Here is a 26,784-nt window from a genome sequence, read left to right on the forward strand (position 1 = left end):
CTCGTTCTTTTGTTTATTTGTTCGACTATGAGCTTTTGTTTCTCTATACGAATAATATATTCTCTTCACACATCGGTCTATTTCTTTTTCTCCTCGTATGAAATAAAAATGTATTTTTAGTATTAATCATTAAAAATAATAGTTTCTCTCCTCACATGAGACAAAATATATTCATGGTATTAATGAAAATCGCATATTTTTTTAAGAACAAACCCTCTCTCTCTCTCTTTTTCATGTTAATTTGATTGATTTATTTATTTATCCTCACATAAATAAGGACAAAACTTCACAAGATACACATGAGAGAAAATAAATAAATAAATAAAAAATCCACTCACACCCACCCACACACAAAAAGCGAGATCTTTCTGTCGACAGAGACCAAAAAAGTCAGACCCCCCACACCCACACGCCCTTTCTCTCTCTCTCTCTTTCTCTCTCTCTCTCTCTCATTTCTCCGATGAGAAAATGAAACCATCTCCAACCACCTCTCTACTCCTCTCCTTGAAAACGAATTCCGCGGCTTACGATTCCGAGGAAGTTCATGAAGCCTCGCAATTCCTCGCCGACTTCGTCACCCGGGAATTCAATGCCTTCCTCTGGATTTCCCTCATCGCCGTCACCGCTCTGCTGCTCCGCAAAGTCCTTAGCCTCTTCATCGTCTGGGCCCGGGCCCGCAGCATCCCTGGCCCTCCCTGCCCCTCTTTTTACGGCCACTCCAAGCTCATTACCCGCCAAAATCTCACCGGTCAGTTCCATTCCATCGGCAATTTCATTTATCGTGAAAATTTTTACTTATCTAAGCATTTAATTAATATTGTAATACAAATTTTTGGTCATTTAATTTATATTTTAATACTCCTTGTCTAGATTTTTCTCAACCTCGCTCTGATCAGGCTATGGATTTTGTGATTTGTGGAAAGTTGAAGTTAAATGAAAAGTGGGATTTAATTATTTAATTAAAACCCAAAACACTCTTGGGATATTATGATGTGTTGAAAGTTTGAGCTGATAACTTAATTAATATTGTAACTTGTTTGATTGGTGCGAAATTTAATAGAAAATAACTTATATTGTTATACAGATATTAATTTAAGTAGAGATTTTTAGGTTCAAAACAGAGCAAAAGGAAAAGAGAAGGAAGTTTTCTGTAACGACCCATAAAAAATGAAAAACACTACTCACACAGTCACACCTGTGTTATCGGACTAGTCGAGTTGCAATTGAAGCTCTATAGAATCATTTTTAAAACCCAATCTTACTTAGCAAGGAACCAATGTGAAACTCTGCACTCATGAGCTCTTTTGTAATCCACTAACTCTACGTGGGCTATTCCTCTTTCGAATGTGGAACTGAGGTGTTACATTTTCAGTTTGAATTTTCTTGGGAATTTCAATTACGGTTTGGTCGGTGTGAAAGTGAATAGAAATTATAGGTGTTGTCTGAGTTTTGGGAAATTTGAGTTTGAAGCATTGAAATTATTTATTTTCTTTATGAAAGTCTTAATTCAAGTAGAGAATTTTAGGTCAAAAATGGAGAAAAGGAAAGGGGATTCTGCACCTCAGTGAGTCAGGTGGTTGAATTGGGTTTAGTTGGACTTGGGAATAGTTTTGATGGGGTTCAGATAGCGAAAAGATTAGAAGTCAATTTTTTATTCCACTTGTGTTCATGGATTTTCTCAATAACCAAGTAGATAAGGAATTTTTTGGGTGGTGCTTTTCTCTGATCTTCCATTCTTGTACTTGTTGAATTTCAATATTTTTTGTTGTGCATTTAAGAAGCTTTTGACAAATCACTTGGTTGAATTTTTTGTGGGCTCTATATCATTGGCTCTGCAAGAATTTGGAATAAGGCTTGCTTGATACTGATGATAACAATGTTCTTTTATATTAAGCGTATACATTTTTCCTTTATACGTTTTTCTCATCATTGGAAAAGTAAATACTTTCATGAATTTTGATATCGCTTGTGTATGAAGCCTGACTAGTTGCTATTTCTCACTCCATGCCAACTATCATCTTCATCACTATTGACAACAATAAAGCAATAATAAATGCTTTTCTTTGCTACTAAGAAATATCATATTCAGCCTTTGCCCTTTGAATTGTTTTCTTTATTAATTGAAATTGTAATCTTTGTCATTTGATCTTAAAAATACCAATAGACCATTCAAATTACTGATGAAATCCATTTTTTCTTCCCATATTCAATCATCGAGTATATCTTCGAATACGAGCATGCTACTGGTATTGGATGATTTTGAATTTGGTTCTTTTTATTTTATTTTGTTTTTGGGGCGTGAGTGAATGGCATAACGTTTCCTGTCCTTTTGGCTTTCAGAAGTCCTATCAGTTTCACACAAGAAGTATGGATCAGTTGTCAAGCTGTGGTTGGGTCCTACACAGCTTTTGGTGTCAATAAAGGATCCAACGCTTATCAAAGAGATGCTTTTAAAGGTTGAGGATAAATTGCCTTTGACAGGGAGGGCATTCCGTTTGGCTTTTGGACCATCAAGCCTCTTTGTTTCATCTTTTGACCAGGTATGAGCTTAGGTTTTCATTGCCCTTCATCTTTTTTTCCTTTTTCCTTCCCATACATAATTTTTAGTGCCTGCTTTAGAAGCTGTATCGGTATGTTGTGCTGACTGAACCTGGGAAAGACAATGTATGTCTGAACACTTAATATGAATTTTAAACTTTATATTCTACTTGAGAGTCTCATGCAATTCCCATTAATTAAGAAAACAAAGTCAATGAAGCTGTGGTCAGTTTCAGTCTTCTTCGGAGCTTGAAGGTAAAAGAATTGTCTTTCCTTATGGAATTATTGCTTCAAATTAGCAGCTCAGTGAAGACATGCAAAGAAGGATAAATTATTGTTCCAAAAATTATATATGTATATGTAGTAATTCATCAACAAAAATAAAAAATTGTATGTATAGTAATTTCTTCTCTTTGGTGTGGAATAATGGTTGTACCCCATTGATGCAGGAGGAATTTTAGAAAATTGTTATTTTAATTATGCATGTGTGTTTTAGTTTTCCTTTTTCAATAAGGATTGGGTTTTTCCGTTTCTATTAGGATTTGTTTTCCTTTTCCTATTAGGATTTGTTTTCCTTTTCCAATTAGGTTTGCTTTTCCTTGTTAGTTTAGGAGGTGCCTAGCCTATATAAAGGCATCTAGTCTTTGTTGTTTTTCAATCCAGTTTATACTATCAATTAAATTTAAGTCTTTCAGAGTTATTTCTCTGTTTGCTTATTTGGGGCACTTAGGGATTTTCTCTTCCCTACTTGTTATTTTCTCTCTTCCTGAATTCCCTTTTCTATCTTCAAATCTTAGTTTCTGCTGCTTTTATACGCTGTCAGAACAATCCTAGTTCTGCCCGGCTTCAGTTGGTATCAGAGCTTAGCGTCTTCTTGGAATGAATTTTTTTCATTAGTTTTTCATGACTAGTGGTCGTGGTCGACGTGAACAGGTTCCGAAGGAGGAAGTCCCTTACCATGAGCGCAGTATACAAGACGTGATGATTGAAGATTTGCAAAGGCAGGTTGCGGAGTTAACCCAGCGTCTAGCGGCGCAAAACTTGGAGATGTATTGCGATATTGACGGTCGCAATTCAAAATCCAATTTCGAGAACCCGTATCACAAGCCTGTTCTATTTCGGGAACAACGTGTTCGGGATGAATGACATGGAGACTTAGACTTTGGAATTAAGTTTGTTGATGAAGAGTTTCAATATGAGGAAGATGTTGAAGATCCTTCTCAATGTTTCGTGGATTGGAATTCTCCACCAACTTATGATACGTATGTCGACGATGAAGATCTTATTGAGGTGGAGGAAAATTTTATTTTCAATGAGGAAGAAATAGTTGATCCTTTTTGGGAGATTTATATGCCGCATGAATGGGAGAAGATAAATGAATACCGTGTGAAGATTGAATTATCTCAATATGATATGAAGAATTTTCAAACTACCATTCGTAGTCATGTTGTGATAGGTTGTAAATTGTTTCTCTTCCGGTATCAAGTTGCATTGATGTTGAGAAGTACAGGATGGAAGGGATTAATTGGACATCCAAAAGATAGAGGAAAAGATGATTTGAACTCGAGGGCAAGTTCTTTCCAACCTGGAGAGACTGATGCAGGAGGAATTTTAGAAAATTGTTATTTTAATTATGCATGTGTGTTTTAGTTTTCCTTTTTCAATAAGGATTGGGTTTTTCCTTTTCTATTAGGATTTGTTTTCCTTTTCCTATTAGGATTTGTTTTCCTTTTCCAATTAGGTTTGCTTTTCCTTTTCCTTGTTAGTTTAGGAGGTGCCTAGCCTATATAAAGGCATCTAGTCTTTGTTGTTTTTCAATCCAGTTTATACTATCAATTAAATTTAAGTCTTTCAGAGTTATTTATCTGTTTGCTTATTTGGGGCACTTAGGGATTTTCTCTTCCCTACTTGTTATTTTCTCTCTTCCTGAATTCCCTTTTCTATCTTCAAATCTTAGTTTCTGCTGCTTTTATACGCTGTCAGAACAATCCTAGTTCTGCCCGGCGTCACCCATCTACTGAAATTTGTTACCAAATGTTGACTGAAGCATGTAACATGCAGTACAGCCTATTGTACTTTTGACTGAAGTCATTAGAATGCCAAATGATGCTTAGCTCATACTTTTATGGTCAGGTTTCTTATACGTCTGTGAGTTTTGGGTATGTGTTTGTCAAATCATCATTTTTTATATCACGAACGCTTCTCAAAAAAAAAAAAAAAAAGAAGAAGAAGAAGAAATGGCTCATTCATTTAATTATTCTCACTGTCATGTGTGACTACACATTCTACCCTGAACAAAATAATTCACCTGTATGCACACACACACACACACACATGTTTTTTGATGTTTTGTACATATATCCAGGTGCAAAGGAGAAGGGAATCATTGGCGACAGAATTAAATGGGAGATTGATTGAGAGAGCTACTGTTATTCCTACAAAGGTTGTGGACTGTATCATGGAGAGAATACACACATTCATGACGAAAGGCAGTATTGATTGCAAAATAGTTTCTCAACAGATGGCTTTTACCTTATTGGGAGCCACACTTTTTGGAGATACATTCTTGGCTTGGTCCAAGGCAACTATTTATGAGGAGCTCCTCATGATGATTGCTAAAGATGCTTGCTTTTGGGCCTCATATGGTGTTACTCCCTTCTGGAAACGGGGATTTTGGAGGTACCAGCGATTATGCACAAAATTGAAATTCTTAACTCAAGACATTGTTCAACAGTGCCGAAAGAACTGCAGGCTTTTTTGTCACATGGATGAAAACCTTCATAATGGAATTACAAACATGGGAAGGGAATCTGCATCTGGTGCACCATCTTGTTGTGGTGTTGCTATGCCAGATAACTTTTCCTTACATGAGCTTAATGGCGATCTTAATGCAAGAGAAGAACCATGTGGAAATATCATGGGGGTGATGTTCCATGGATGCCTAACTACAGCGGGTTTGATTGGTAATTTGTTGGAGAGGCTTGTTACACATCCAGAAATACAGGATAAGGTAGCTTTCTTTCCTCTTTCCTCTTGTCTTTTCCATTTTTACGGCATGTTGCTCCAAATTCATTTTTTCAGAACTGATGTCAGATGAGTTAATGTGACTTCTAGAAGTGTTCAATTGGATGCAAATGAAGGCACCTTTAAACTCTAGCACCCACCCCACTGTTCCTTTTGATTAGCAAAATTATGAGTTATATGAACCCTTTATTTCTCTCTTGAATGTTTTGCTAAAGTTGTATGGATTTATTATCTGTGATGCTTATTCAGGAATATGGTGGTGCTTGGTGTGTTCTTGCATGAATACGTGAAATTTGTGTATGTGCATGCATTGTGTATGTATTGTGCATATCATATTTGCATATTTTTTGCTGCATGTATTGGATGATAGAATCATTATTGATGATATGCATTGTTCGGAATCGGTATTAGATCTATATCATTGATAAATTCCTCCATGGTGCTTAAGGTAAGATATCCAATACATCTGTAAGCTTCTAGAATTTGCTATGAATGACACATGGAGCATACCAAGCACTAATAAAGCATGGAAGGAAGTATGCCCATCCCTTCTAAGTGAAGGTTCTTGTCTGGTTGCCACATTGTTTTCACTCCCTCCTCCCTACTGGCCTTGATTCAAATATTAATCTCTTATTTTGGCGTTTGGAAGTTTAATTATTCTTTTGTTAATATATTATATGTATGTTGTGATCACGGTCTGTATCAAACTGTGCATAGGTCTCTAGTGTTATTAAATTGATATTCTAATTCTGCTTTTACTTGCTTTTTGAAAGAGAAAATTTCAGTTGTCATATTTTTTAGTGACATTCCAATTTATGCTTATCTTTGTGCAGATTTACTCAGAGATAATTATGACAAGGAATGGGTCAATGAAACAGGACCAACATTGTGTTGATAAGATGGTCTTATTATTAGCAACTGTTTATGAATCTGCCCGTCTTCTGCCAGCAGGGCCTTTGCTACAGAGATGTTCTTTGAAACATGGTAAGAGCATGGAACTTTACATTGCAGGATATCTGTATCTGTCTCTGGCATATGCATACCTTTGTGTTGGGATGCATAGAGCTTATCTTAGACATCCAACTTCCAACATGTTATTTTCTATCATGCCAGATGAATTGTATATTAGGATTTGTATATACAGTTATTACAATATATCTACCTAAGGATGGTGATGCAGTGAGCTTTTAATTGTGAAACTTAATCGTTGCTAAACCTTTACACGGTCCCAATCTGCTCATGATTTTTTTGAATTCATCTCAAAGCCATAAATGTTCATTGTGCACATTAGCATGTTCATTTTTTGGAGAAAAGGAGGAAATTCACCTTTGAAGCCATAACTGTAGGTACACACGCGCAATCATGTTTATTTGCAGTTTTTAGAGATGGTCGCTTCACTTGCACCAATGCACATAGTCAAGCAAGTTATAATTTTTTATTAATGAGGAAAGACTTCATCTGTACTGTGTTATATTTTCTCGTAGTGTTGTATGGAATTGATTGCAAAGGCAGTTAAGTATATAACGCATGGTTCCTTCTCACATGTTGTGACACCCTAGAAAGTTAATAGCACATTGGGAAGATGAATTGCCCATATTGAATGAGTGGATTATATGAAAGTTGGCATATTATCTATATGGGGAGGATTGACTTTTATATTGTATGAAGTTCTTCAAAAAATTCCCCATGAGTGAATGGTCTACAAAGCCTTGCATAAAGCATTAAAATTCACAATAGGTTCCATGGCTACGTAAAATTGCCAATGTTTATAGGATATTCACAATAGTTTGATGTTGATCAAAGCATTTTTGTCTTTTTTTTTTTTTTCCCCTCCCTCCCTTACTTGATATAAATGTTAAGTCATTTTTTTGGCCCGGGTTTGCATATGTTGGAAATTCAACTTTTTTTGTAAAGCTTCTTTTTGTTTTTTCCTACTTTCTACAGTAAAAATGAAGACCTCTCATAGGAAAAATGGCATTATATTTTGATATTTGACCTTGGTCATAATCAAGCATGCAATATAAGAGGATATTGATTAATATGGTGTTTTTATTGGAAGGTAGACCGGACAAAGGACTTTGTTGGACATTTACAAGCTTTTGTAATAATGATTTATCTAGTTTAGTTTGTCCTATACGCCAAAGCCATGTTTGTGGAGCACATTAGATAGAATACTCTTGGGAATACTGATGCTTTATTATATTCCCCATCTATCTGTGGTGCCTATTCATAATTATGTACCATGCTCTTATTGTACTAATTTACTAATACTGATTTTGATTGTTATTTGCTGTTTATTTGTTAATTTTTTAAATCACTAACTTCTTCTCTCCCCCCCGCCCCCTCTCTCATACTTCTCAAGACTTTACTCTCGAAACTGGTGTAACCATACCAGCTGGAGCAGTACTGGTTGTGCCTGTCCAGTTGGTACATATGGATGATGCTAGTTGGGGGCAAGATGCCAATGAATTCAATCCATATCGTTTTTTGTCAAAGACTGGAAATGGATCTGATTTGGTGCTTAATGGGTCATCTACAGGTTTCACTCCTGCCTAATTCCAATGTTAATTATTCATACTTGCACTATATTTTATCTGCCTATTGTACACTCATTTCACTATTTCAGTATTATCTAGTTATTGATATTCATGATCCACATTCCACACTGCCGCCTTCTATGTCTTGTTGCAATCAATAGTTTAATTTATGTATTTACCACAATATGTCCTCCCCACCTTTTCGTTTCAAGTAATATCTTTAGTTAACACCATATAGATGGTTTAACTCTACCTTAGCAATCAATAGGGTTTACGTTTGTTGAAATTTTACAGATATATTGCTTGAGCTTCATGTAGAATCAAATCTAGCTTGCATTTACTCACCCTCCTCTACTATACATGAGATTGAGTTGTGGAATTTATGACAATCATGACCTGATTTTAGCATAACACCAAATCAACATTAACATGATGCAATTATAACAAATATTTGGTAATAACTTTTATCAGGGAATGCTGAAAAAGTTGTAAATCCAGGAGAGAGCTCCTTCATCTTAAATGATCCAAATGACAATGCAGCATTTCTTCCCTTTGGTTCCTGCACACGTGCCTGTGTTGGTCAGAAATTTGTAATTCAAGGAGTTGCGACATTATTTGCATCGTTCCTTGAACGCTATGAGGTTTGTGCTATAATCTGTTACTTTTTCTTCTCATAATTTTCTCTAGCAGACAAATTTTTAGTGGTTCATTAGAACTTACTATTTTAGTGAGGCATTATCTATTTATCTTTCATATCTTCATACGGCTAGAGATGCTAGGATTTAATGTGTAAAAGTGTTTTTACCTCTCAACGAAATCCAATGTCAAGGCACTATAATTGGAGAGTAAATTTCATAATAAACAAAATAATTAGTTAGAGGTCTATAATTGTATATTGGTGTTGCTAATCCATGAGAAAATAATGAATAAACTTAGCCATCAAGGTCTATTATGTTTTGTTTGCTAGATATTCCAACTTTGGAATGCGGTGTATAATAAAAACTCGACATGGCCATCTGCAGTACAGTCTCTATGAAGTCTGATTGTTCTTTATTTGGATCCAAATTACAGATAAGGCTCCAGTCAGGATCTCAGAGTGACTCAAAACCAACGATGAAGAACAGTGTTCCTCAGCTTTTTTCTAGTCCAGAGATAGTTTTCATAACAAGGAACAGCTGAAAGGAAAGAAACCAAAAACTTGCTGTGGACTAAGTGTTTCTGCATAATCACTTATCAGTCTTTTCCTTTATGCCTTTTCTTTTTCCTTTTCTTGTCAAAGTTGATGGGGAAGTGTTTTTCTTTTAATTACTTTTTTTTCTTTGCTCATTAGCTGTCAAATTGGAGGATGTTACATGAGTAGGTTATAGTAACTCATGTTTTTTTCCTCCCTCTTTTTAAGCAGCTCAAGTGCTGAATCATTGCCATGACAAGTTCTTGATTTTTTTTTTTTTTTTTAAGTTTGTTTTTGAAGCACCCTGGGCCTATTTTGCTGCAGAGCCTTGTGCTTTTCTTCCCCCCCCCCACCTTTGGATTTGATCTCCTTTCTCTTGCTGTTGTAAACAAACACTTTTTACTCCAGAAGGGAGTTTATGTTGTATTGTTATACTTGAATACAAAATAAAATTTGTATAATATTGTTTGTAATTGTGGCATTGCATGCACCCACCATATTGATTCTTCTCCAAGTTTTAGATTTTCATGTGTAGGTCAAAACTTTTTTCTCAGTAAGTATGGCGTAACACGTAGAGTTATGGTTTGAACTCATAACTTATGCTTTGATATCAGGTTTAATTACTATTTATTTCAAAAGTTTAAGCTATTAGAAAATTAACGATTTAGTCATTTAAATTAATATTTTGACACTAACTCGGGGAAATATATTGTTCAATGAAAGTTTTGGAATTACTTTGCGACATAAATTTTTTCAACTCAGTTCATTAGTCTGTCACGTATCCTTTAGTATGCGAGAAACACATCGTTTTTTTTTTAATTAGCATATGAAAAAGATAGTTTTATGAAAAAAAAAAAAAAAAACTCATCCCAACTCATTTTGAAAGAGCATTCTAGAGATTCAAATGGCTCAAATTTATTCTTTGATAGGAATTGACAATAAAAGAGACAAACAGAGGCTTAGTAAAGAAACATAAACTTGCATAAAGAGAGTCAAAAAGAAGATTTAGAATTGGACCCGCGTAAACTCTCTTAATCAAACTTCTACCAACAAAGTAAAGTAGTAGCAAGGAAGAACGAGTATAATTAACAAAAGCAACAAATTAACAAAAAAAAAAAAAAAAAATTGTGAACCCATTAGCTTGCAATTATTCTATTCTAAAGCCACCCGCTAGTCTTCATACTACTTTTCTAAAAGAGTATGGTTTTATTGAGTGCCTAATCTATAATGTGAGCTACAAATATTTATTCTAATTTCTTCTTTAATGGGTTTCATTTAAAAATTTAATTTGCTCTGTAATTTGGTTGCTCAAATTCCATGCGATTCGGATTGCTCCAAATAGAAGGGGTTTTGGGGTTCATTTATCTGGGACAAGTTGGTCCCGTATCCCAATTGCATGGATGGAACTATAATTCTTCATTCGAAGGGCTCAAAGTATAAATGAGAGATTAAACTTAATTTTTAAGCCTACAATTAAATATATTTTTAAATTAATAAAAAAAAATTAAAAACTAGGGAGGGCGATAACCCTATTCGTCTATATGTAGTTTCGTCTTTGTCTGGCTGCCTAAGACAGAAAGAAAGCCCACAACCCCTTTATATGGAACTATTTAAATTATATGCAATTCGAACCATCAATTGTAATGATCCTGTTCATTTATATCAAGTTGGTTATGATCAAAATTGAGTATAATGGATCTAAACTTATTCGTTTTATAATGTGTAAATCGCAATATATATATATATATTGTTTTCATTTATTGTTATCATAAAGAATATTTGCAAATTTTTGTAAAGGAAAACGTAGAAACTAAGCAAGAGCACCGACGAAGCAAAGCGCATCTTTTAACGGAAAGAACGGAGCGTGATAACAGATCGACACGTGTACGCCACGTGTCAAAACTCTAGCACACGAGACTTTACTCGGCTCCACGAGAGAGAGACAGAGAGAAAACAAATAACGGAAACGAAGACCGAAAGTTGTTCCGTTAAAAGCCTTGCAAAATGGAATAAAATGCCAAACGATGAAGAAACCGCTCCCATTCTCTGCTCTAATATTACTGCTAGCGATTTCTCTCACAACTCTCTCTCCGTTCTCGGAATCGAAGGTTTTCTGCGAAATGGCCACATTGGGAGGCGTGCACGAATCACAAGGAGGAGCTTCTCAGAACAGCGCCGAGATCGAAGGCCTCGCTCGCTTCGCCGTCGAAGAACACAACAAGAAAGAGGTTTTCATTGTGATTTTTGTTGGTTAAAATGAATTGAATTTGCAAAAAAAGAGAATCAGGATTTTGTAACTTTTTGTGCTTGCTTGATTATTAATCCGTTTACGGTTAATTAAATGGTTCAGATTTTATCATCTTAATGTTAAGTGAATTGTGAAATATTTTCTTGTGATATTTTTTTGGTTAAAATGGATGGAATTTGCGAAAAGAGAATCAGGATTTTGAAACTTTTAGTGCTTGCTTGATTTTTAACCCGTTTACGGTTAATTAAATTGTTCAGATTTTATCATCTTAATTTTAAGTAAATTGTGAAATATGTTGGTTCTTAATTCAAATGTACTAGAATTTTCAGTAATCCACTGAAGAATTATCCTACAAAATCCAGTCTCATTTTACAACAGGAATTAAAGAAGTATTAGGAATTCTTTAATGATGATTATGATTTTGTGATATATACTGGAGTTACCGTTTTGATTTTGTTCGCGCGTTTCTGCAATTTTAATCCATTAATTTTAGTTAAATGGTTCAGATTTTACCGTTTTACCACAATTTACGGATTCGTATCACTATTTTAAAATTAAATGATTCTAGATTTTATTGTGTTCGCATTTATTAGCTTAGAAAGTTCTTAATTTTTTTCTTTTAAATTATTGGATGTCACTTTAGCGAAATATAATTCATTTTCTCTGAACTAGTGTGAGAAATGATGAGAATTTGAACCATTTAATTTGAAAATAAAATGAAATGAGAAAAGATTACAATAAACTAAATAAAATTGAGCCATTTAGTAAAAATTTAAGAAACATTGAAGGTTTGGTGGAGTTAGATAAATGCTGAGAACCTGGTATAATTGTGGTGGCATGGTATGAAAATCATTCTTTGATGACCTTTGGATCATCAAAAGCTTGTATAAAAATAAAAATAAAATAAAAAATAAAAAATCAATGGTAATGGGTGATTTTCTTAGTCAGTCTACTAAATAGGATTTCTCATAAAAATATGATCAATTTAATAGGATAATAATCCCAGCCATTAGACTTTCCTGGATTTTTCTAATTTGCTCTTATCTCTCTCTTCTCTCTCTCTTTTGAAGAATGCATTGCTGGAGTTTGCAAAGGTTGTGAAGGCCAAAGAACAGGTGGTTGCTGGTACCTTGCATCATCTTACTATTGAAGCCATTGATGCGGGTAAGAAGAAGATATATGAAGCCAAGGTTTGGGTGAAGCCATGGTTGAACTCCAAAGAATTGCAGGAGTTCAAGCATGCTGGAGACTCACCACCAGCATTTACCTCTTCAGATCTTGGTGTTAAGAGAGGTGACTAACAAACACCCTTTCATTGACTGCTTCCCAATATGTTCCTTTACAATATCAATATCAACTTCTCAAGATAGTTCTTACAGTTTTAACTTTATTTTTTTAATTAAATAGTTCAGGGTTTATCACTTTAGTATTTACCATCTTAATGTGGCGGGGCGGAAGTCACTAGTTTAATTTTTTTTTTTTTTTTTTCCCCTTGGGGCCAACAAATTACTTTTTTTAAAAAAAAAAAGTTCTATGGAGCAGATGGCAAAATCTGAACTATTTAATTGAGGAATGCTTCGAATTTCAACTTATCTTAATTTCTCTTGATTAATTGCTGAGAGCCCCTGAGATCATAAAATATGAACTATTTAACTAAATAGCATTTAGAATTTTAAGAAGTCTACCATGAAGTTAATTCCTACTATTGTGAGAAAAACATTTTTATGCTTTATTATAGAATATGGTGCCTTAGATTGAGTTGGATGGAATTTTTGAATAGCCAAAATGTTGACTACCTAGGATCGGGATTTTTCTGAGGATGTGTTCTTGTGACCTGATTGTCTTTTGCGATTGAAACTTGATTGGCCATGAAGTTAGTGTTGGTCAATGAAACCACATCTTTCCCGTAGTAGCATCTACTGAAACCAACAAAAGCATTATCAGTGATACTTGTCTGTGTTTGTGATCAGATGGGCCTGTCCCAGGATGGCAAGCAGTGCCAGCACATGATCCCCAAGTTCAGGATGCGGCAAATCATGCTATCAAGACGATCCAGCAGAGGTCTAACTCATTGTTCCCTTATGAACTTCAAGAGGTTGTTCATGCAAAGGCAGAGGTCAGTGCCTCTTATACCCTCTTTTTGTTCCGAAAGAATAACTGCGATTTGAGATATGAATCATACTGTGTTATGTTCAGGAACTAACTATATTTTTCAAGATATTTTGCATTTTAAAGATCGTTTATTTATATATTTGTCTATATGATTACCTCTCATTTAGTAAAGCACGCTGGCAGAGTGGTGGATCTAAATAGTGACTCAAATTCATAATATCCTATACACTATTGTATTATCAGTATCCTTTTTATCTTAGAATCCTCCATGAAAGGACTTATTCCCCTAATAGGTGTTACGATTTGGGGGGAAAATACTTTTTACTTCTACTTGCATGGGGCCTTTATATATGGTTGTAGATAATTATAGCTACTTATAATTGCTTGGAAATAATACATTTGCCTAGTTGGTAATTTTTGACATGACCTTTGAACCTGTCATGAACCTAATACAAAATTAGCGGGTTGATTAAATGGGTTGAGTTAGTTGAAAACCTAATGCATGACGTAAGGATTTGGGCAGTTTTTAATCTAAACCCAACTTAAATTTATTGGGTTAAAGATTGAAGGGTCTGTCCTATTTAATTAAATGAGTCGGATAAGATTGATTTTTATAGATTTGGATCTCAACATGACTTGAACAATTGCCACCCCTAGATTTGCCTTTCTACATTTGAAAATGCAGATGCATTTTGAATTCTACGTATGCGAAGGGAATAAAGGAATAGGGAGGAGGTACGGAAGTAGAAAATGATAATGTAGACTGTAACTGCAAGAAAATAGTTATATTTCATGCTGTTTGAAGCAAGATGCTATTATTAATGAAAACGTGTGAAAACAGGTGGTAGAAGATTCTGCAAAGTTTGACCTGGTTTTAAAGGTCAAGAGGGGAAGCAAAGAAGAGAAGTATAAAGCGGAAGTACACAAGAACAATGAAGGTAACTTCCATTTGCATCAGATGGAGCAACAGCAGTCCTGATTTGGTTTACCTTTTGTAATCTCATAAAAAAAATATATTTTATAATCTACATGTTTATATGCTCTTTGGGCTCGTGGCTTTTTCTTTTTTTTTTCTTTTTTTTTTTTTTTTACCTTCTGCTTATGTTTTGATTTTAAGGTGTGTATGACTTCTAAAATATCTATATGAATGAATGGCGATATTACGACCTTGTATATTCTTTTTACTTGATAATCCAACTCAGCACCATGATTAAAACGATGATTTGCATTGTCTCAAAGAAGCTTGCAACTTGCAACTTACCAGCTTTTTTTTTTTTTTATTTGTGGCGGATACTCTTTGTGCGATTTTAAAAATTATGTTTTAAAAAATTGCATTTTTAAAATTGCTATTTTTTAAAATCTCAAATACATGGTAAAAAGTAAATTTTTATTATATATTTGTTATGCGAAATCATGATTTTGGTTTAAATTCACGTTTTTTCGAATAAATAAACATCTTAAGCCTGTAGAAATCACAATTTTTTTTTTTTTTTTCTATTTTAGATTAAGAGCTTGTTTAGGATTGCGTTTGAGAAATATAACTTTTAAGTCAAAAAGAGTTTTTGGGCAAAAACTTCATTTTTAAGCTTTTGCCAACAGTGATTTTTGACTATTTTTAGACTTTTTGAACCTTTAAAAGCTTTTTTAATTTTTATACCAAACGAGTACTTTTGTTTTTAAACGGACTTTCTGAGTGTTAAAAGCACATTTAGGCCACTCAAACGCAATCCTAAATAGGACTTAAGTACTTTTTAAATTGCAATATCAAAAGTTGTTTTACGATATTTTTTAAAAACACACATTATTCTTGTAAAATTATAATCTCAAACAAACCCTAAATTTACTAATTTTTTTTAGAAGAAAAAAAAAAAAATATATATATATATATATATATATATATATATATATAAAAGTATGCATCTCATCATCTCATCTAAAACATATACCCCACAAAAAAAAAAAAAAAAAAAAAGCGAAATTATCCGAGTAATGCCAGTTGGCCTTCCACAAATAGACGGCACGCTTCCCAACTTACTACAAATTTCATCAACATGTGATGTGGATTTCAATTTCACTTTATTCGTTTAAAATTAAAGATGGGCCTTTCATTATTCAACATATTTTCGGAAGGGGTAGAATAATCTTCACATGTATTTTAGACACATCCCGAATTTAATTTAATTTATTTTTAATATAAATAATCAAGATATATTAAATGAGCATGGCACCCCAGGATGAGATGGATTTATATATAATAAGGGAATTTTTTGGATATAAAGCTAGAGTGAAATGAGTAGATGGAATAAGTATTAATTAACCATAATAGAAAAAGTAACACAAGAAACAAACAGGGAAGGAAATATATGATACAGAGAAGCTTCTCAAAGGGCAATCTACCTCTCTAACAAGGCTGCCATAATACATTGATGATTAAAGTGTGAAAGTTCACAAACTAATATTTTCTTCAGTTGCCAGGGAGCAGCTACCTTTGGAAATCATAGTTAGCAAGTGGTATGACAGAAACATGTAATCATTAAGACAATCTAAAAAAAAAAAAAAATTACTTCCAGATCTTGTAGAAGAAACTGCATTGGGGCATGCTTTCATCTCCACTCATCCATGTTCTTTTTATTCCTTTTGCCACCATGAGCATAGAGCGTTAATCTGTGTCTGATTACTAAACACTAATTTCAAGCATAGTTAGTCCTCTTCATCATAATCTTCCTCCTCCTCATCTAACCTTGTGCTGAGGTGTGCAAGCTGAAGAGGGTCAATGGCCATCTTGTCCATGTCAGAAAGAGACCAGCCAGGAAGCTCTTCATGTCGAGTCTCTGTAGTAGGCCCAGCTGAGGAGGCATGGGTGGTGGTGGTGGCGGTGGCAGCGGCAGCTGCTGCTGCTGCCGCTGCCTTTTTGTCTTCGTTCTCATCAACATTGGCATTCAGATCGAAATTTCGAGCTGCTAGGTTGGAGCCATCTGTAACTGCGACATTCTCTTTTGACAATTCCTTTGCCTCAGAACTGTTATCCATCAATGTGTCCAGGTTCTGATTATCTTTGTTGCTGTTCTGAAGCGATGTACAGGGGTCGGATCCAGTCTCAAGACGGGCAGTTTCTCTTTCCGCTGCTCGAGCACCTCGTCCACGGCCTCTTCCTCGACCCCGGCCTCTTCCTCTGCCACTGCTGCCTGCATGACTCACTTCATGCTGCAGGAAATAATTAAAAGTCATCATCCATTTTTATGGATATCTTTACATTCTATATACACCAAAAGTAATCTAATCTTCCTTCATAACAACATTTTAGAGATTCTTTTGCGTGCCAACTTCAATGATGAATAACTTAAAGATGATTCCACATCACAAATTTCTAGATCAAATTTTGTAATAGAGAAAGGACCCCCACCCCAAAAAAAAAAAACCATTATAGCAGCATTGAAATTCAACTGATGAATTACGACCAGCCTCACCCTAAAATTGCTGAAGAGAGATTGACAATATAAAAGTGATATAATCTAAAAATGCATTTTCCTTGATTTGAACAAAGCAGTTGGTTTTGGACATCAACAAGAAAAAATTGAAGGAAAAAAAAAGACTTCAAATAAGTTTCAAAAAAGAAAAAACAAAGTACAAATTCTCTGATATAATAAAAGAAAAGGGATGACTTCGTTATGAATTGATCTGAGAGCTTTGCAAAAAGTAGTTATTACCATCTTGGTTTTCTTTGACTCCTCATCACTTTCATTGCATTCATCAGCTGAAGCTTTCCTGCAGAATAAAAATTCAACGAATATATCTAATTGCTTACTATATCAAGATCAATAAGACGGAAACAAAGAAAAGGAATTGCAGTTCTGACCTTCTCCTTGAAATGGTACGATCATCAGAAGCAGCGTCAGAATGACCATGACCATAGTCTGGGACCCGGCTGACAACCTCCCTCAGAAAATCAAACACATTATAGCTATGTACACAATGTTTTCTGCAATTTCAGACAGAAATTAGTTAGATCAAGTTTGATACTTAAAATATCATGAGAAACACCAAGTTGCATGCACGAGGGAGCAACATGACACTATAAACTAAGGAAACAAAAGCCAAAAGGGTTTCCAATATTATAAATAATGCATGAGAAGAATCAGAATAGAAGACACAACCTGAGATTTCTTCTCTTTTCTTTCTTCTTCTTTTTAGGGTTAACGGAAGTAGTTGTCGGCTGATGACATAAGATATCATAACAAGAGTCCATTTTGTTATATAAAAAAAAAGGTTTCATTTGTTTCCTGATGGATGTCACTTGGTAGAAAATGTGATTCTTTATTTTTCTTGAGGGAATGGGTTATGACAATGAGATTTTCATTGGCCAAATTAACTGTTAGGTTTTCCTGGAAAAAGAAATTCATTCTTTTTTCCTCATAGCAGAATGGTTATCTGACCCATATTTTCCCATAGATACTCACGATTGAGACCTACTAGATGCAAGATTTTCAATTGGCACAACCCTAGTTAGGTCTCACCAAGTACATCAAGTGTTTATAAGAAGGCACCAGATAATCTTTTACGTCAAAAAGGTTCTTAGTATGGTAGGAAATATCTAAAGAAACTTCAAGTCATTTTTTAGTTTTAGCAAAAGGAAACGATATTACAAAGGAGTACAAGGTTAAAACCCACGAAATCATATGCAGTATCACCAATCTCAGTAATCAGAGTAAGTAGATCTATGCATTTTAGGAAGGAAACCTACTTCATAAACCATACTAATGAGGTCATTGAGTGTGAAATTGGAAAAGTCTAGCTACTATTTCTAGGATAGCTTCTTCAACAAATCAATGCCAATTTAATAGCTAACAATAGAGTGAAAACGAATCAACGTAATCCTTTACTTACAAGTGCAATGCACTCATAGTCTTTGCTCCTCTCTGCAGGGTTATCTCGTATGTGCGGTCACAAAGGTCTTGCAAAAATAATTCCAATGCTTTAGCTGCAAAATTATCCAAGAAGATGATAAGCAAGGCTATCAAATATCATAGGACTCTGCAGGAAGAAGCATATTAATCTAGAAAGCCACAGCTACTCACAAACTAAAACAGGCACTGCCAACGCTATCTTGCCAACATCCTCATCCGCTTGCATTATCTTTTTAATCCGAGCCTGTCAAATTAATACTTTCTATCAGATAATGAGATTAGATAATAAAACCACAATAATTAGAAGGCGTAACAGATAAATACAAATGTCTTTATTGGAAGAAAAAGGTAAATCCCTCATACACAAAAAGTATACACGAGAGGCAAACACTCTACAAGCGCCTAAAATCTAAAGAGGAAACAAGTCTAAAAGACTCGAAGACGAGAAATGTTAAAAATGTTAAACACCAAGTCCAACTATAATCGTTTTTATCACTTTGGGCTTTGAGCATTATAAGATGACAGTCTGGATAGACATCATTAAAAGATGTATAGAGGATTTCTCAATTATAGTATAGCATCTGAGAAAGCTAGGAAACTGTCAGCCTTTTTTCTCATTCCTAAGGCCCATAATGGTCTTTCCCCCTGGGGGCAGGAAAATTATGATTGTGATGGCAGACCCAAAGCTGAAAATACATCCATCTCACAAGAGTCATGTTCAAAAGACTAAGACTTGATGGCAACATTAGGAGGCTAGCCAAAGAAAAAATGATATGAAGCAAAACAACTAGGGGGCCAGCACTAGGTTCTAGGATATAATGTTCATTTCTGAAATGAAGAATTTCTTGGAAAGATAGACTTTGACAAAGTAATACAGGAAAATCCTAGTAATTTTGAGTTTCTATTCCATGCATGCAACTTTTGGTTGGATTGACATCTTAGGAATAAGTAGGCTCTTTTTTCAGCTAAGAGAGCAGCAGCTACTGGAAAAACAGAACTCTGATATGTTTGGCAAAGAAATTAATATTAAGGAATCAAGAAGAGAAACCATCTGATGTGTGTGGCAGACCATATCACCAGAATTCTTTCTTTAACATTCATTAATTCCCTACAAATAATCTCTAATCTAAACTAACACATTGATGTTATGCACTCGGGTCTCCAAATGTGTATGTATATCAGATTATAAGTCTCGGGTCCAAGAAGAATGTTTCTCCCCCAATCAGCTCTCAAACAAGTGAAAAACACCAGTAATACTCTAACAAGCGTGCACAAACATACGTCAAACCGTCCTTTTTTTTTTCATAAAAATTAATTAAAACATAAAAGGGCGCACCCAAGTTCACACGAAGTATACAAGAAAAACACCTACCCATAAAAAAAATTTAAAACTAAAAACCAAAATTTTAAAAAATAAGAAAGTAATGAAAACAATCTTAGGCAGCTATCCAGTTATAAAGGGTTTTGAAGAAGAAGGCCTTTAATTCCACTATATATTGTAGTCCTGAGGGATATAAACTTCCCTATAGAATCCATCATAGCTTCTCGCTGTATTTCCCTAAAGGAAAGTTCCCAGTCATGGAATTCTCAACCGCAATTTATTACCCCTAAACAAAACTAAACCAGATCACATATCTCCCAAAGAGCCTCAAAAAAGGACACACCCATAACCTGATTTTAACACTAAATCGCATCATCAAATAGAAACCAAAAGCAAACCTAAGAACAAAAAAACAACCCAATTCATAATAACACCAAAATTAAATACCCATCAACACATTTTTGGTTCTTAGTACAACCACAGGAATGCAACAAAAAATCACAAAATTACAATAAAACAAGATCCGGAAGATCAAACAACCCATAAATCCAACAAAAACGAAACACCCACCAGCTGATTCAACTCCTTTAAACTAAAACCCAACACTTGAAAAATCCACAGAAAGCCTAAACTTTAGCACCAAAAAACTAAAGAATTTAAATTAATTAACACCCATCATTCAATTAATCAAAAAAAATCATGACTTTCAGATATCATTTCGCTTCTCTTTTCCTCTGTTTTCCAAGCAACCAAGCAGAGTCTTTAAAAATAAAAAATAAAAAAGCGTAGACAGAGAAAGGAGAAAACTTACAGCAGGAAACCGAGTATCGAGCTTCTTCCTCATGGTGTCAGATCTAAAGGCATTGAAATAACACCAACACAAAAAAAAACAAAACCTTAAAAGATAATCGAATTTTCAATACAAAATCACAGCTTTATCACCACCACCATCACCATTTTGTCAGAAAAAATCTACCAAAACCCATCTCAGATCCGAAAGTCCTTAGATTTTACCCACAAAAATAGATGGTTCGTTTCAACGGAATATCCGCCCGTACGAGTTTGACAAAGAAAACAAAATAAAAATTAAAAGTTAAAAAGAAATGACAGTAGCGTAACAGCACTGTCACCAGACGTTTAAGACAGCCCAATCAGAAGGCATCCTACTTGTAAGAGAAAGCCTTCTATTTGGTTCCATACGTGTGTGATGTGTCGCATAGGAGCTGTGGCCATCTTGCCTGATGATTAAGAGGGCCGTTGCTAAGGGTTCTTTGACATGGAATTAACCGACATCTAGACAGTCTCGCTCTCTCCCTCTGAAAGAGCTCTCCCTGGAAGAACCTTCCCCCCTAAGACAAAGTCTCCCCCCTAGTCTCCCCCTCCTCCTCCCACTTCCCCCACCCCCCCCCCCCCCCCCCCCCCCACCCCCCCCCCCCCACCCCTCTCTCCCTCCTTCTTCCTATCTCCCCCATGGATATTGAAGCTCTCATTGCTCAGACAGCCGCCCTCTCCTGGGAAGACCCCACATCTCAAATAGAAACTCTTCCCCATAATACTAATCCTGCTGAAATCCTCCCGTTAGTAGGACATATCATCTCCCAAAAAACCCACAACAACCACTCCGTTAATGCAGCCCTTCAAAGAGCTTGGGACTTTGCTTGCCCTTTCTCTTTTGCAGCTCTTGGCCCAAACAAGTTTCTGTTCAAGTTCAGTAAACAAGAACATATTGATAGAATCCATAGGCTTGTCACTTGGAATGTAAATGGCTCTTTGCTCACTCTTCAACACTGGCATCCGCAGGCAACGTTGGGAGAGTTGACAAACAAATTTTTTCCCTTCTGGATTCAGGTGCATGGACTACCTCTGGTTCACATGTCTCTAAAAAATGCCATTGCTATTGGGAAGGGCCTGGGAAACCTCCTTAAGGTCGAAGAAAATAGTGGTGATAAACGGGCCTTCAGGAGCTATCTTAGGCTGCTGGTTGAGATCGATGTCTTCACTCCTTTGAACCCTGGATTCCAGCTCCGGAGAGAGCATGGAGAGCCAACTTGGATCTCCCTGAAGTATGAGAGATTGGACATCTACTGTGTCCGTTGTGGCAGAATTGGGCATTCTAATCTAAACTGTCGTGCACCTCCAGAAGAAAGCTTCCCTGATAAGTATTCCATTTCTCTCAAAGTCAATTTATTCTCAAATTTGCATCCCATGCGTGCCGGAGCTTGGGGCTATTCAGATGGCGCTCCAGCTCCCACTAACCTCAACCATGGTGCTGAGTCAACTCAGGCAAAAGGCCCGAGTCCCAATCACCTCAACCAGGCCAATCTCACCCACCTAACCCCTTCTCTTTCTTACTCCATCAGAAATCAGAACGTGCAGCCCACTACACCTCCCACTGTTCTCCTTACCCAAAAAAGCAACTCTAGTGCACCCCTCACCTCATTAAATGCTCATTTGGGAAACTCCCCCACTGCTAAGAGACCTGACCCCTCCTCTTTACTTGAACCCCTTCTCATCAACCACCCCATCCTACAAACCACTACTATAGCTAACTATCCCTCTCCTGAAACCCCAATCAATCTAGTTCCTGGTTCCCTCTCCATTGACCTCCAACTTTTCCATCCAGGGGCCCACAAATCTGCTGCAGAAAAAGCCCAAAAAAATTCCCATGTAACCCATACCAAAAACCAACCCACCCCTCTAAAAAGCCCAACTAACTCCACGCCACCAACTGATTTTCAAAAAATACCAGTTTCCCCCGCCAAAACCTCACTCAAAAAAACAGCCCACAACAGGTCCTCTCCCTACCCCTCTAGACATCCCAAACCGTTTAAACCTCTCCACAACAAGAAAGAACCCTCAAATGCCAACCCCACCTCCATAACCACTCAGCTTTCCAGAAAAAGGAAGTGTAGTCTTGGTGCCTCTGGTTCTCTCAAAAAAGGCTCTGACTCCAACCTCCATGGAATCCTACCCGAAGATATGGACACTACTTACCAAATGGACACCTTGGCTAATCCCACCAGTCTTGTCACCCCCCCTCACCTTCGAAATATCATCCAAACCTCCCGCAAGAACAAACAGGCAGCTGCTCCTCCCTCTCCTATTCTCAGAAATTTCTCTCTCTCAGGGGACAATGATATGTCCCCAAAGAACATATGAAGATCCTCTCTTGGAACTGCAGGGGGCTTTCCAGGCCAGCTGCAGTTCGGTCCCTGCGGATGCTTATCCGCGAAAACAGCCCTGACATTCTTTTCCTCTCAGAAACCAAATCCTCCCCCTCTCTGGTCTCAGCTTCTCTCAATCTTCTTGGTTTCTACTTAATGTCTCAAGTTGCCCCTATCGGTTCTAGTGGTGGTCTGGTCCTTGCTTGGCGCCCTGGAATTGATTTAGAATGTTTTATCACAAACAAGAATAACATCTCTGCCTGGTGTTATTCTGATCCCCCCCATTCCCCTTGGATCCTTTCTTGTATATATGGCCCCCCTTGTAAGAAAGACAAAACTGCTTTTTGGGACTCTTTCACCACTGTTGGTGAAGCTTTTGTTAGTCCGTGGCTTTGTATTGGGGACCTCAATTTTGTGCTTGATCAATCGGAGAAACAAGGAGGTTGGCCTGTTGCTAACTCCTCCACTTGCCCCTTCAAACTGTTTATTGATCAATTTGGCCTTGTTGACCTTGGTTTTGCTGGAAACCCTTTCACTTGGAGTAACAATAGGAAAGGTTATGCCTCTATCAAAGAAAGGCTAGATAGAGGTCTAGCTTCCCTCAGCTGGATACATCTGCACCCTGAGTACTCCCTCATTCATCTCCCTGCCACAACCTCTGACCATCACCCCATTTCCCTCAACACCAACTACAATACTACCCTGCTGCCTAGACCTTTCAGATTTGAAGAATTTTGGACTAGAGATCCCTCATGTGAGTTTGTTATCAATGCAGCCTGGAACCAGCCGGTTTATGGCTCCCCTAGCTCCTCCCTAAACCAGAAATTAAATCACACTAAAGCCTCTCTCAAAAGATGGAATTTCCTTCACTTTGGAAATATTCAGTCCAAAATCAAAGCAACTAAAGCTAAAATTGATGAGGTCCAACAGCTTCTTCCCTGTCCTAAATCCTGTTCCTTAGAGGCTAACTTGAAGATAAACCTTGATGAGCTTCTCATCAAAGAGGAGATTCTCTGGAAATCGAAATCCAGAGAAGTTTGGTTTACTTGCACTGATCTCAACACTAAATTCTTCCACACATCCACCATCATCAGAAGGAGAGCCAATGCAGTGAATTTCCTTAAATCCAGAAATGGGGGTTGGGTTTCAGATAGAGCAGAAATTGGTGGAAATTTTGTTTCACATTTCACCAACTTGTTCTCTTCCACCTCTCCCCCCATTGAAGAAGAGCTCCTGAACCTTTTCAACCCCACCATAACCGAAGAAGAAAACCTGTCCCTTTGCTCTATCCCCCTAGAAGCAGAGGTGTTTCAAGCCCTCTCTAGTCTTGGCTCACAAAAAGCTCCTGGTCCAGATGGATTCACTGCCCTCTTTTACAAAAGATACTGGCCTACTGTCAAAGGAGAAGTCCTGGAATGTGTCTGGAATTTTTTCCAGAATAAGCAGCTGAGCCAAGAGCTGAACCACACCTTCATCACTTTGGTCCCCAAGCTTAATGGGGCTCACACAGTTGATCAATTTCGGCCCATAAGCCTCTGCAATATTGCCTACAAGATCATCTCAAAAATCCTAGCAAATCGGCTGAAAGCTTTGCTCCCTAAGATTATTTCCCCTCTCCAGTCTGCTTTTGTACCAGGGAGAAATATCCAAGACAATTCCATTTTAGCCCATGAACTATTGCATTCTTTCAAGAACAAGAAAGGTAAAGGAGGTTTCATGTTTCTGCATATGGATATGGAAAAGGCGTTTGATAAAATGGAATGGCCCTTGATTCTGGCAGTCATGAAGAAGTTGGGTTTCCATGCCACTTGGATCAGTTGGATTGCTTCCTGCATCTCCTCCCCCTCCTTCTCCATTCTCATAAATGGCAGCCCCTTTGGCAAGTTCCTTCCTGGAAGAGGGTTGAGGCAAGGAGACCCCCTTTCCCCTTTCCTCTTCATCTTGGGTTCAGAAGTGCTATCCAGGTTATTGTTTAGAGAAGAAAGTCTTGGTTTATTAAAAGGCATGAAGATAGCCAGGAGATCCCCTGCCATTCATCATTTGCTGTTTGCAGATGATCTGCTTATCTTTGGAAAGGCATCCCTCCCTGAAGCTAACTGTATTAAAACCTGTTTAGACAAATATTGTGCTTGGTCTGGCCAATCCATCAACAACAGAAAATCCTCTATCAGATTCAGCAATAATACCAAACCCTCCACCTGCTCCTCCATCCTAAATATTCTTCCTTTCAACCCTAATCCTTCTTGCTCTATTTATCTAGGGCTCCCCTTTCTCATAGGTAGATCAAAAATTGCAGCCTGCCAAAGCATCTTAGAAAAGGTCCAGAATAGGATAGAAGGTTGGAGAGCTAAGACCCTCTCCCAAGCTGGTAGGTTAGTTCTCATTCAAGCAGTGGCAGCAGCCATCCCCTCTTATGCTATGAGTACCTTTTTGTTGCCTGCCAGCATTAGCAAAAAGCTTGACCAATTGTTCAAGAACTTCTGGTGGGGTTTCCCTCCTTCAAAAACCAGAAATCTCTCTCTAAAATCTTGGGACTCTCTCTGCTTGCCGAGAGATGCTGGAGGATTGGGGATCAGGAAAATGAGAGAAGTTAATCTTGCTCTCATTGCTAAGCTCGGTTGGAAGCTCCAAAGCAACTCAGACTCAATGTGGGTGCAGCAGCTCAAAGGTAAGTATTTTCCTTCTGGAACTTTTCTCTCCCCCTCTTCCCATTCTTCCCCCTCTTGGCTATGGCAAGGCATCCTCTCTTCTCAACCTATCATTTCCGAAGGAGCCTGCCATAGAGTCCACTCCCTGTCCAGTTTCTCTTGTTGGCATTCCCCTTGGATCCCTTCTATCCCCTCCTTCAGGCCCTCTCCTCTCTCTACAGCTCCTTTCAATTCCACTCCCCAAAATATCTCTGACCTTATCAATCCTAATGCTACCTGGAATACCCCCCTCCTCCTCTCTACTTTTGACTTACATAGTGTTAGGGAAATCCTTAAAATCTCTATCAGTAGCTCCCCTTGTGATGATTTTTTCTGGCCTCTCTCCCCGTCTGGAAAATTCTCCACTAAGTCAGCTTACAAAATGATCAGCTCCCCCAGAGTTTCCTCTCATTCCTCCCCTCTTAGTGCTTTCTCCTGGAAGCTGTTGTGGAACCTAAAGCTGAATGCCAGGCTCAAATCCTTCCTGTGGAAAATTGCCTGGGATATTATCCCTTCTAAAGCCAGACTAAAGGCCATTTTTCCTATCCCTCCTTCAGAGGCCCTTTGCCCCCTGTGCAAGGTTGAAGAAGATTCCCTTCCCCATCTATTCTTCAAGTGCTGTTTTGCCCGAATTGCCTGGAGAAATTCTTTCTGGCCTATGGACTCCATGGCTTGGTCCTCCATGAATCTCCCTAGTTGGATCAAGGGGATCTTAAATCCCCATATTACGTTTGGCATTCCTAAAGCTGAGTCTCATCTTTTCCAAATATATGCTGCTGTTTTTTGTGATATGTTATGGTTTAGCAGGAACAAAGCTCTTCATGAAGGGGTAATTCCAGATATTGCCAAACTAGCTCTCTCCATAAAAAAGACCTCTCTTTCTCATGCTGCAGCTTGGTTATCTGTTTCTCCTAGAGAAATAGAAGTTTGGTCCCCTCCCCATGAAGGCTATCATAAGATCAACTTTGACACAGCAATTAGAGAGAATTTCTCTGCTCAAGCAGCCGTTTGCAGAGACCATAAAGGCAATATCATTAAAGCTATCTCCAAGATCAGTCCTCCCTGCTCTCCAAACACT

The 26,784-nt window shown here is 37.1% G+C and overlaps 3 protein-coding genes across 3 annotated transcripts; 2 read left to right on the forward strand and 1 right to left on the reverse strand.

Annotated features, from left to right (window-relative positions):
- The first annotated feature begins 386 nt into the window (after positions 1-386).
- Positions 387-9,743, forward strand: LOC132190104 (uncharacterized). The gene is made up of 7 exons (XM_059604994.2): positions 387-748; positions 2,341-2,540; positions 4,904-5,548; positions 6,396-6,546; positions 7,925-8,101; positions 8,571-8,740; positions 9,171-9,743. Exons 1-7 carry the CDS (start codon positions 469-471, stop codon positions 9,276-9,278), a joined length of 1,731 nt encoding a protein of 576 aa, XP_059460977.2. The 5' UTR covers positions 387-468; the 3' UTR covers positions 9,279-9,743.
- A 1,532-nt stretch (positions 9,744-11,275) lies between these two features.
- Positions 11,276-14,803, forward strand: CYSB (cystatin B). Its single transcript, XM_059599128.2, has 4 exons — positions 11,276-11,498; positions 12,589-12,811; positions 13,489-13,634; positions 14,472-14,803. Exons 1-4 carry the CDS (start codon positions 11,295-11,297, stop codon positions 14,607-14,609), a joined length of 711 nt encoding a protein of 236 aa, XP_059455111.1. The 5' UTR covers positions 11,276-11,294; the 3' UTR covers positions 14,610-14,803.
- Positions 14,804-15,920: 1,117 nt separating this feature from the next.
- Positions 15,921-20,934, reverse strand: NF-YC11 (nuclear factor Y, subunit C11). The gene is made up of 6 exons (XM_059598093.2): positions 20,667-20,934; positions 18,706-18,778; positions 18,515-18,608; positions 17,487-17,609; positions 17,338-17,395; positions 15,921-16,834 (listed from the first exon to the last, which is right to left on the reverse strand). The coding sequence occupies exons 1-6, from the start codon at positions 20,697-20,699 to the stop codon at positions 16,331-16,333; spliced, it is 885 nt and encodes a 294-aa protein (XP_059454076.2). The 5' UTR covers positions 20,700-20,934; the 3' UTR covers positions 15,921-16,330.
- Positions 20,935-26,784: the final 5,850 nt, after the last annotated feature.

The sequence above is a fragment of the Corylus avellana genome, chromosome 2 (genome assembly GCF_965113065.1).
Source record: "Corylus avellana chromosome 2, dhCorAvel1.hap1.2, whole genome shotgun sequence".
NCBI lineage: Eukaryota > Viridiplantae > Streptophyta > Magnoliopsida > Fagales > Betulaceae > Corylus > Corylus avellana.